This window comes from Alligator sinensis, unplaced genomic scaffold (genome assembly GCF_000455745.1).
Source record: "Alligator sinensis unplaced genomic scaffold, ASM45574v1 scaffold796_1, whole genome shotgun sequence".
In the NCBI taxonomy this organism is placed as follows: Eukaryota; Metazoa; Chordata; order Crocodylia; family Alligatoridae; genus Alligator; species Alligator sinensis.
Window position 1 is genome coordinate 1,654,555 of NW_005842141.1, and position 12,493 is coordinate 1,667,047.

A 12,493-nucleotide genomic window follows, 5' to 3' on the forward strand; every position below is an offset into this window, starting at 1 on the left:
TCAGTGCCTCAGTTTACCACTCTGCAGCAACTACTCAACAATTACCACGTGATTAGGGTCACGTGCTGCCAGCCTTCTCCACCAATTTTGTTACCAAATCTGCCCATTACTTTGGAGTGTGCTCATTTATTAGGGATAGTTTCTAGGGTCTTGGTGATTCTGTCAATGTGCTGCTTGTGTTACTATACGGAGCTGTATTTCTCCCTTCTGCAAGCCCTCACCCCCAGTGGAGCTATCTTGCAGGACTCAATCTCAATGGGACTGGGTTCCTCCAGTCACCAAATCAGTCATACACACAAACACACACAAATTAACGTGACACGCCTGACCTGGCCGGGCTGATCAGCATGGACAGGCTGACACCCTCATATGCCAAGAATCAGTTCATAAGAGCAACAATAAAATGCAGTCAGACACAAGCACACAGGTAAACAGAATCCCTCTGAATCCGGCTGGGTGTCCAGCTGACACCCTCATGGGCCAGCATTCAGTTCATAAGGGCACGTCTGAGTCAAACTGGGTCAATCAGCCTGTACAAGCTGATCCCCTTATGTGTTTCAAACTCAGCACGTCCCAATCTTTGGCCTCTTGATGAGCAGACCCCACAATAATTTGGGCTTCACAGGGATCTTTAGCATAGGTAAAAGAAGCGTTGCTGCAGAGCACGGGAGGAAAGAGAAGCAGAGAAGGAAAAATATACCCAATTACTACCAGTTTGACTATAAAAGTTATTTATTGCTAAGCATATGAAATATATAATAGTACTAGTAGTAATAGACATGCAAAAGAAAAACAAACACCAACAATGACAATACTACCCTGGTTTCACTAAGTATTTGGGGAAACTTAGCTCAAGCTTAACTGATACAGTTCAGGTTCAGAAGTTTATGCCTAGAAAGAAGACAGAGAACGCTGGGATCTCACCTAGTCCACGGTACTCAGGCTGCAAAGCTGGCAGGCACAGTCTGTAGCACAATCCTTGAAGAGAGAGACGATCTGTTTTTCCAGCGTCCCAAGAACGACAGGGGATGGTGTCAGCACAGGGGTTTTCTTCTTCTTTCTTCTTCTGCTTCTTTCCTCCTGCTTCTACTTCTTTTTCTTCCTTTTCCTCTAGCAGCACACACACTTACAGATTTTTATACCCTCAGTTCAGCTGCTTTGAAGCACCCTTAGTAGTGTAAATCATTGTCTTTTCTATTGACAAGGGGTTATCTGGTTTGGACCATCTCAGGAAACTGATTGATAATCAGGAAACACTTAAGATTAGGGAGTAACCCAAATACTTGGGAGCCAGCTTGAAATTCCTATGGGTGGCAGATATACTGATGGGATATCTCATGGTTTCTTCAGGAACAATAGATAGCTTGCAGCATCAGGATTTTGGATTTTTACTTGTTGTGAACAAGCCTCAGCTTAGCATGACTTTTCCAGATTTTACTATAGTCTTTTAACAGACTTAAAGCAATTATTGGGGTGTTCATAACCTTTTGTGGAGAGGACTCCCACCAGTCGTCTCGGGAAAGGTATGACAACACCTGTGATTAGGGTTCCAACGGGCTGGACGTTGTGATGAACCCTTAACCATTGTTCAAATGTTGCCCATACCCCCTCTGACTCAGTCTCTTGCCTCGGTCTCTTGCCTCAGCATTCCCTAACCCGGCAACCGAGTTTTAGTCAATCAAGTTTAAATAGGCCTCCCATAGTGGGACCGGGGAATGTATGGCCCGAGATGTCTATTAAACTTAGAGCTGTGTGTGTGTGTCTGGGGGGGAAAAGTCCTTAGTAAATCCAGATTAGAACTGGTCTGATAAATGCTGAGCTGGGTGTGTGTGAACATGGGTTGATTAACATTTGGAGCACAGATTCCCCATCATGCAGTGCTCCCCTGCTTCTCTGGTCCCAGAATTCACTGCAGTCTCTGCTTCAGGCTTTCTGTTCTCACACATAAGTGAACACCCACTCAGTTTACAGTATGTTTAATATTTGGGGGTGCTTGGTGACTAGGAGAGAGATTTCTGGGAGCAGATCGGGGTGAGCAGGGTGCATGTTGGGAGTGGGGGTTGGAGCTGAGAGAAGCCGGGAGCCGAGAGATGGTGGCAAGATCAAAGAGCAGAGTTGGGAAAACAGAGCCGGGATCGAGAAATGAGCAGGGAACAGAGTTAAAAGCAGAGCCAGGAGAGAGGTGAGTGGGGAGCAGGTTGGGAACAGGGGTTGGAGGTGGCAGAGAGGGAGCCGGGATGGGGGTCAGAGAGAGAGAGACGGGACTAAGGTCAGAGGGGCAGGGAGCAGAGATTGGAGCAGGTCCAGGGCCGCAGTAAGACAAAACCCAACTCGGGGTTCCAAATCGCAGTTTTGTTAGACAGAAGAAGGGGTAACACAATATTCAGATTACAAATTATTGGTTCCTACATGCACACTTACACTCACGCACTCACACAATGGTAGCGGGGGAGAAATGGCTTAGTAGAGAGACAAGTCAAGGGGTATAGAAACAGAGCTCAGGTCCCTTGTTTGGAGGGAAGATGTGGGTGATAGCTACCTATTCAGGCTGAGTTGATCGTCAATGGGCAGTCGGGGTCTCCTCCAGCAAAGTGTTGTCCAGAGGGGGGTCACCGACAGGGCCTCTGGGTGGATAGGTGCCATGGTGTAGTGCTGGTCGGGATGGAGGTCACACTCTACCACCCCTTCTATAGGGGTGGGCTACTTGTGACTCCAATGGGGATGACATGCCTTGGCAAGGGCCAGTCCTGCTTACATGAGGACATGCAGTTCCAGGTGTCTTCATTGTCCAGTGTAGTACAATGGTGGAGTTGCTGGTTTCTGTTCTGTCCTTTGTTTCCATGTTGATGGTTTCTCAGAGGGTCTTTATTTTTCAAATGTTGGGTTTTGTCTCTGGTTCTGGGAGTAGGTCTGTGGTTTCAGGGAGAGTCAATGCAAGGCAGTGGTAGGGTCATTAAGATGATGGTCCGGTCATTCAGTAGGAGCTATTTTTAGGCCTACTGCCATTATGTCTCAAGCACTCTCATTCTCTCTCATTCATCCAGGGAACCAATTTACATAGAGGGGTAGGTATGAGTCACAGTTGCAACAGAATTACAATAGGGTATGCCTGGGCATAGGACACAAGATGGAGACTTGACATTACTCTGGCTAACTTACAAAAACAGGCCTGAATCATACAGTATCAATGTAAGATAGTAAAAATTGATAGTAAGAATAGTGATCATACAATATAAAACAGTAAAAATCAATACCAAAAAGCAGAACACTATTTACATGGTGTTATAACACTATTTACATGGACAATATAAAGGGGACTTGTCACAGTAGTGGAATACAAGAACTTATCCTAACTTACCTATGACTACTTATAACTACTTATAAGAAATAGAAAGGGCAGAGAGAAAGTCAGAAATGGTTGGGGAAGGGGAGGCAATGTATTTCTAAGTAAAAGAAAAAAAAAGAAAAGAAAGAAACTAGGGGTTTTGCTACAATGTTAATCGTTAATATTGTTAGACAATCTGGTAACTACAACATGTGAATCTTTCCATGTTGCTACTGCATCATTCTTTCAAAGCATCCAGTATACTCTTGTAGCTATACTGTTCCCTTGAATCAGATTTGCAGTGAGTTATATGAAGAATATAGCTTATTTTCTATATGAGGAGGTTGGTATTAGAATATTGGGTTGTATTTTTTTAGTAAGTTTTTAAGGTGTGGGAAGTATGTTTTATGGAGATGCTTTTTCTGCCTTGTGGAAAAATCCAGGAGTATTGCAATCTCTAGGGTTGTTGAAGGGACTTTGCAAGCAGTAAATCCATCTGAGATTTTAAAAAATGTTTTATATTAAAAGAAGAAAAAATTAAAACAAATTGTTTGTTTCTAACATCTGGCTCCTGCGGTATATCAATACTTTGGAGATTTATTAACAACACATTGTCAATACTTTCACAGTCCTCCACAATCCTTTCACAGTCTTCAGCACACACTGAAGACAACAGAACAGGTTCTGAATATGCCTCCACAATTCATTATTGTAATTAACAATGACTTCTTTTTGCCCAACACAGGTGACACACTGGAATAGCCCATATTTTTTTGCCTACTTCCCTGTCGCCCATTCCTTCCCAGCTCTTCTGGCAGATATTTTGTCTGGTGGCATAGGATGTATGGGCTTCTCCTGGGTAAGTTTACTGTGGCACATGTTGCTGTGTAAGATATAGGACCAACCTGCAAGCACTTAAGCAAGTGAGTAGTGGGGAATACTGAAGTTAATAGGGACACCTATGGAGGTAAACTGACTCATGTGCTTAAGTAGGAACTACTGAATGACTTGGATAATGGCATTGTGGCCCTAGTAAGTTTTGTCCCCAAAACATGGAGACCGTCAAGAGCAAAAACCTTCTATCCATCCTCATTTTCTAAATGGACACTGCCAATCAGAAAAATAAATACTGTCCATTGTGGTACTATATGGGGGAGCTTACTGAGGAGTTGCCTAATTAGCTCAAAAGTAAAGCATCACCATCTACATGTATGGCTGGAGTAAACTAATTAACTCTGCCATAGGTTAGTACTTACTACTCTACTGCACCACATGTCTATCTCTGGTGACCAGGGCTGTCTGGGACATGAGGGTGTTACAGTGTGGGAGGCTGCCTACTGGCTAGCCCTGCACCATAGCACCCTCCATTCCCAGCCAGCCCCCCCACAGCATGTTGAGCTGCGGCGGACCAGCTCTGGGCTGGCAGGCTGACCCCCTGGGCACCCTGCCAACTGTAGCTGCACAGCCCTGGCTCAGTTGGCTGTGGTCCTGGGAGCAATAAAATCCAGCATAAACTGTGCCAGAGTTTATTGTCACACTAATTTCACGTGTAGACATGCACTGTATGTTCCTAAATTCCCCAGCCACCATTTGTGTTTATTTTTTAATGTTTATAGTTTCCTTTCTGTTTGCATGTGTTTTAAATGTTATTGCTCATGAAAGACTTGTGGAAGCAACAGTGAATGGCTAATTAATTGACTGTTGTGGGTAGCCAGTGAAGAGGGCATGCAAAAATACATGGTTACATTAGAGAACGTTCACTATCCTCTGATCCAGGGGTGGGCACTATCCTCTAATCCAGGTAGAGGGCCACTTAATGAGTTTTGGTGAGCTGCCAAGGGCTGCAAGGGTAGCCCTGCCTCTTACCCCCGAAACGACTCCGTTTGGGAGGGGAAGATTGCCAGAACAAACCAAATCATATACTAAAAGTCAAACACCTACTATAACACATTTTAATTTAATTACAAAAAATATTTTATTGTGATTTGTGTTTGTGTACTGTATACAGAGATGATTATATAATAACTCAAAAATAAAGTCTTGCTCTTTTAAATTGTGTGGGGGAGGGTTGGAGGTGGGGGGTGTATGGTGGGGTGTGGAGAGTGTGCATGTGGGGGAGTTTGTGAGGGGGTGTGGCTGTGTGGAGGGGGCAATGGGGTATGTTGGCAGGGTTGTGGGGTCAGGATGTGGATGTGTGGGGACCCCCACCATGATGCACAGCCCTCACTGGCAGCAGCAGCGGTTTGGGGCGATTGTGGCCTGCCCAAGCACTGCCACCCAGTGATGCACAGCTCCAGCTAACACTGAACGTGGTGGTGAGGAGCACAGTCAGGCCAGCCCATCTCTATTACGTGGGACTCCTCAAGATGCATGTGGAGCTCCCAGTACTTGCACACCACTGGGGGAAGTCCCACGTGATGGAGCCACCTGACTTCCCTACCCCTGCCATGCAGGTCCCAGGCCTCTGCTGGAAAGCACGGGGGAAGGTTTCCCCTCCACTTCCAGTAGAGTGCCAGGAGCTGCTATGAGTACTCCAAGCACCTGATTGCTGCTCCTGCTGGTTGATGGCAGGGGCTGTGCACCATTGTGGGGGGGAGTATGTTGAGGGGGGATCCCCACATCCCCTGCCCTCCCTCACACCCACACCCTGCCCACCCAACCTCTGCACTCCTGCCACTCCCCTGGGCACAGGCTCCATGCTCCTACCAGCCCCAGCCCAACACTCCACACTCCCACCCAGTTGCAGCTCCCCTTCCCCCCACCACTGCCACTTCCCTACCTGCTGCCTGGAGTAAGCACTGCAGGGCCATGAGGAGGAGCTGCTGGATGCCAGAGAAATTGAGCAGGTCCCCCGGTGGCTGCAGCAGTGGCAGCAGCTGCCCTTCCTAGAAGCTGCATGCTGGCTAGGGTTGCCAACCCTCCAGGATTTGCCCAGAGTCTCCAGGAATTATATATAAATCTCCAGGAGACTGCCGAGAGTCACCCAGGAGATAAATGATAGGGCATTCATTAAAATAAACATTAACTATTGAATCTAATTTACATAGTAGTCCAGTGGGTTTTTAAAATGTAATAGTAATGTGCATTTGCCTTCACTAATGTCATTACGTCATGTGATGAAACCTCCCGGAATAGATTCAAAGAGAGCTGGCAACCCTAGTGCTGGCTGGGCTGAGCTGTTCTGCGCACAAGGGTGGGAGTGAGACACAGAGGCTGGGCAGGGTACAACTAGTTGGTGGGCACCTGTGGGCCGGGCCATCCCTGGGCGGGGTGTGAATTGGGGTAACCACCCCAGGCCCCATGCTTTGGGGTACCCTGCAAACAGTACTGTATGGGCCCTGCTACAGCCACCGTGTGCCACCAGCTCCATGCTCTGGCTGCTCACCACCCCACCCCCACCCCCCACTCTGCTCTTCTGCCACTCGCCACCCTTGCTTGCCAGCCCCTGGCCCCACACGGGCTTATATGCCCCAGACCCCACACATCCCTAGGGACAGCTCTGCCTGCGGGCAGGATGAAATTGCCGGGTGGGCTGGATTTGGCCCAAAGGCAATAGTTTGCCCATCCCTGTTCTAATCACTTTCCTTTATGATCATTTTAGGAGTTAGAAATGTCAAATTGTAGAGAAAATACTTCTTTTGAATAGGTAGTGTTCCTTCAAAATAGTTTATTATGCAGGTAGCTTTTTTTTAAGGTTCACTTTTTTAACAAAGGAATTTAAAAAAAGAATTAAGGGTCCCCATATTATGATAAAATTATTGGAAAGTTAAGTATTTCAGGGAACTGCTAATGATTTAAAGCAGTGGTTCTCAACCATTTTAGACTCAAGGCACCCCTCCATAACTTTATGAATTGAGTGGCACCACATTTCAAAACCTAATTTATTTATTACAATCCTTACCTCCTTGGAGAGGGGCCAGGAAAACAACCAGGCAGATAGAGCCTGAACTTAGCTTATCTACTTTGCTCCTCCCACTGCCTTTATCTCCTCATGCTTCCAGAGGCACCCTTCAAAGGATCTCACAACACCCTGGTTGAGAATCACTGGTTTATAGAGACTGTCAACCTGAAATCACTGTTCTAAATCTTGTCCAAAACATCAGTATGTCACCATTATTACTAATGTGATATTTACTTGCTGGCCTGACTGAAAAAAATTGCTAATTCCATCCAGTTCCTACTGGCAATAGGTCCACAAACACAAAAATAATTGTGATTGGAAACTGTAGGGCCATAGAAAACTTCACTTTCCTCTTAGCTTCACAGGGATGATCTTCATTGGTCAGAATCAGTATGAGCTATATAAGGAGCATGGCAAAATCTACCGGCCTGGCTGTGTCTGTCTTCCTGGACTTGTGGATATGAAGTCTACTGTGCTTTCACTCACCTGTACTTTCAGCCTGACATTTTTCACTGAACTCCCAGTCTGTTTAAAAATTATAGTTTGGGAGGGTTTGGTGAATCACAGACTGAACATGAGTTAGCAATAGGACACAGCTGCAAAAAAAAAAGGAAAAAAAAGCAAGTGTAAATTTGACGTTCATTAAGAGAAGCATCATGTGCAACGCATAGTAAGTAAACCGTGCTCAGTGCTGGTTAGGTGTCAGCTGGAGTATGATATGCAGTTCTGGGCTCCACATTTTAAGAAAGATGCATGTCCCATAATAGGAGTCTTTAAAATCTGTAGTAGGAGTACAGTATACGTGGTGCTCACCTTTTCCTGTAAACTACCATGTTGGACATTTTCTCTCCCCTAACCACCAACATGCTGGCAATTAAACTAAGCTTTCTCCAGTCTCTGCTCCTAAAAGACTACAGGACATGAAGGAGCTGGTTGGACAGGTGAGAACTCTTTATTGATTCTTTAGGTAAATCTGATATCTTTTATTAGATCAACTAAAATAGTTGGAAAAATTGTTTTTTGCAAGCTTTTGGGAACAATTACCTTTGTCAGGCAGAGGAAGCCTCATTAAGCCTGACAAAGCGTGTTTGTACCTAAAATCTTGCAAAGAAGAATTTTTCCAACTATTTTAGTTGGTCCAATAAAAGATATCAGATTTACCCGGATAACCTTGTCTGCCTATGTCCTTAGACCAAGAGGGCTACAACCTACACACCTGATAGCTCTTTATTAATATTCTCCTGACTACTCTACAGTTTTACTATGAGGCTCTATTCCTATTTCATAAGGAAGTACAAGAAAGTACCTGGGGTAGGGGTTTCAGAGGCCAATAGGTAGTAAACATTAACTTTCAAATGGTGGTCATTGGTTTATTCCCTTTGTTTCCTCTTCCAATTCAGGCTGCAAGCCCAGCTTGCACAGAGCTGGAAACAGTCATGTTGGATTGGCTGGGGAAGATGATTAATTTGCCTGAAGAGTTTTTAGCTGGGAGGGACGGAGAAGGTGGAGGAGTCATTCAGGTAAGATGAGAGAATAAAGTAGAACATGCAATGAGCTGGAAGATTTTCATTACTAATATAGTCTTCAAACTAGCCCTGTTGTTGATACAGCCTTAAATTTATCTTGTCAAAGTGTTTTAATTTGGGATTTTACTGGATATTTTTTATTAAAGTGTGGTACAGTGACACCCTAGTATTTCCAGGCTTCGAAAATCTGCTCTGAGCATTGTTTGTCTTTTGCTTGAGAGAACATCAAAGTAAAACTGAGCCTCTCCTTCCTTGTCTAGTGATTTCAATTTAGTCTGACCTGGGTCCTCTCTACAATGTCAAAGGCAGCAGGCCAAGGATACAAGGAGTGATGTTTTCCCTTCTTAACAAGAATGTTTTCCATTCTTAACAAGAATGTTAACCATTCTTGTGGTTAAGGAACAGAGTGTGAACCAGGAGATTTTGGTTAAGTTCCTAGCTCTGCCATAGATGTTTCAATGTGATTATGGGCAAGTCACTTAATTTTATTGTGTCTTAGTTTCCTGATGTTTAGGATCAAGGAAGACTATGCTAGGCTGGGGAAGGCACTTAAAGACATAGCTCATGCAACTTGTTAGTTCAGTTATCATTTGAAAGAGAAAACTATTGACTACATCATCCAAAATGATCTGTGCCTTATCATCAATAATATTTCTTATCCAGTTTATATAAGGGGTCTGGGAGGGTTTAACTTAGTATCACTCCCCATGGTACAAAATTCCCTCATGCCCATATATAGATCTCTGTCCAAACCAAAAGGCAATTCTATTTGGATTTGCTTTTGGCAAGTAGCAAGAATTTTATGGAAGAGTTGGCTATGGAAACTAACTTTGGATTGAGGATCATGAGCTGATTCAATTTAGCATATATTGTAGGATAGATGGGAGCCAATCTATAGCTAGGACTTAGGACTTTAGAAGGAAAAATGTTGAGAAACTAAAGAAAATAGAAAGATCAACTGGATTCAGGAGTGTTGGAATTTAGTGCTGTACAGGCATAGAATTACTTTCAGTCCACAGGGCAAACCTATCTGGAGATCTCAAAGAAGATATAAAGTGATAGGGAAGGGCTACCATCTTCCTTTGAATAATCATCTCAAGTAGAATATTAACAGTGGGCAGAGAATATTCAAGGAACAGCAAAAATGGGTTAATGAGGAAGAGAGATACGTTGACGGTTCAAAGGCACAGGGATAAGATGAGAACAGCAAAAGGCTGTTGGAATTGGACCTTGCAAAGAAAATGAAAATGGGCAACCAGAGGTTTCCACTCATATAATCCAAAAGAGGACCAGGAGGCAAGAAGTAGGAACACTATTTAGGGACACTATTCACTGAAGATAAGGTGGAAATTAAGGATAATGTAAGTATGGCCCAAGTAGCAAATGAACATTTTGCCTTGATTATCAATAGAGACAAAGATAGAAATGAAGTTCAAGATAAGGAACATAATGGAAACAAGGCTACAACAATGGAAATGACCACATCTGAGGTGGAAGTAAATCTTAGTTTGCTTCCTATGATGAAATCAAGGAGTTTGAATATTCTTCATCTGAGACTATCAAAAGAATTTGCACATGAAATAGCAAATAGTACAGCCTGATTCTTTAATGTATCTGTCAGTTCAGAGATAGTATGTTGGGAGGGGGAGCAGGAATAGCCCAGATTACCACAGACCCAACAATTTAATTTCAGTCTTATGTATTATGCAAGGTATCAAACAAAAATACAATCGAGGATATGAAGGTAAACAGAAAATGGCACAAAACACAACATGGTTTTATCCAAGAAAAATTGTGTCAAATCTCTCGTATCCTTCTAGAACAGGATAACCAATTTTTTAGATAAGGGAAATGCAGTGAACCTAACCTACCCAGATGTAAGCAAAGTATTTGATACTGTGCCTCACAGGAAATTATTGAATAGAAGAAGATAGTGAGTAATACCATAATTAAAAGGTGGATAAGAAGCTGGCTAAAAGGGAGATTTAGCAAGTTATGTCAACAGAAGAGGTGTTAGACTGGATAGGAGTTACTAGGGGGTCCCTGAAGGCTCAGTGTCAGGACCCACCCTATTCAATATTTTCATTAGTGACCTTAGTACCAAAGTAGATGCATGCTTCTGCAATTTGTGAACAACATGAAAATGCAAGGTATCCAATATAGAAGAAAACTGGAATAATTTTCCAGGAAGAATTAGACAACAGTGGAGTACAATAGTACAAAACATACCACATGTACTTATGAAACAATACCAAGAACTCACACTGTAAGGCAGAGACTCGCATACAGATGACAACTGAGGAAGAGAGGAACCTCAGTTTTGTGGTTGATCAAAGGATGAGCATGAGCTGCCAGTGATGCAGCTGTAATATAACCTAAGGCAAACCCTTGTGTTTATTAGGTAAGGCATTTCTATTAATAAATGGGGAATATTAGTTTCACTGCACAAGGCACTCTGAGGCCCCATTTAGAATGCTGTGTCCACTTCTGGTTGCCTACATTCAAAAAAAGATTAAACTGAAAGAAGTCCATGGAAGGGCGGTTGGGGTTGTTAAGGAGATGGAGAACCTGTCATAGGGGAGCAGATTGACTTGTTTGCTTATAAATACATTCACAGGGTGATTATCAAGGAGAAAGAGATATTTAAGTTAAGGAACAGTGCCAATACAAAATTAGAGGGCTATGAATTGGTCATAAATTTCTACTGAAAATTAGAAGACTGTTTTCAGCCACTACAGGACTGTATTTCTAAAATGCTCTTCTGAAAAAAAGGGGAGGGGGAGAAGAATAAAGATAGGATTGTATGGTAACATAGAGGTGTTCTTGGTGTAGTAGTCTGAGTATGTCATTAATGGATTTGATATTTTGGGATCCCCATGAAGGGGCTTTAGGAAAATGATCTCTCAGTGAGAATTGTTTGGAAATCCCATATTTGTGGGCTTTTACTGGTTTCCTGTGATGGCAAGGAAGATTTCCCCTTTCTATTGCTTCAGTATTATTATGTGTTTCTTTCTCCTTCCTTTAAAGCATTGGATATTGGCCACCACTAGAGATCAGTTTCACTTGGGTATTTGAATGTTCCTAAGGGTACCAAAAGCCCCTCAGATATTTGTCTGGTAGATCTGGCATCTCATACCCAAGATCAAACTGATTGCCAAATTTGGGGTCAGGAAGGAATTGTTCTTGCCCAGATTGCCCCAGAGTATGGGGGCCCCTTTCCTTAAGTACAGGCCATGGTTCTCTACCTAGGATCATCTAAACATATTTTAACCTAATTTCCTGCCATTGTGGTGTCAGGGTATTGACCTTGTCTCTTCTTGTTTGCAGTGGCACTCAGCAGGTTTATTTTTTAACAAGGCACTTTTTAGCTGTGGTGTGTATGAAGAGTTTGATTTGATAGTCAGCTGACCTTTCTGGGAAACTGGGTGCCTGCAAATGCAAGGGGATAGACTTAGTAACTGGGAGGCCCCTTTCAGACCTGTTTTCCTAAACTGGAAGATAGTAGCATGACCATAACTCACAGGCATGATATGACATGCTTTCCTACTATGAAGCAGGTAGAAATAGCAACTCTGAGATGAGCAAACATGCATCACCTGGCCCAGATATGGAAAAGATTGACAGATGATAGCTCTTTCTCAATTCTGTGGGTGGTGGTGCATGGCCATTCTTAGTTGGTGGAGCAATTTGTCTGGTTAATTCTGATAATGAATGAGACTCTGGCACCTCTGTAATATGAGA

The 12,493-nt window shown here is 43.4% G+C and overlaps 1 protein-coding gene across 3 annotated transcripts in view; it reads left to right on the forward strand.

Annotated features, from left to right (window-relative positions):
• The window catches only part of DDC (dopa decarboxylase), a 107,039-nt gene that overhangs the window by 20,392 nt on the left and 74,154 nt on the right, over positions 1-12,493 (forward strand). For all 3 annotated transcript variants that reach the window (XM_025206121.1, XM_025206122.1, XM_006025329.3), the window contains exons 3-4: positions 4,071-4,184; positions 8,627-8,746. In XM_025206121.1, the coding sequence (XP_025061906.1) occupies positions 4,071-4,184; positions 8,627-8,746 (234 nt within the window). The remainder of the gene's footprint in view (positions 1-4,070; positions 4,185-8,626; positions 8,747-12,493) is intronic.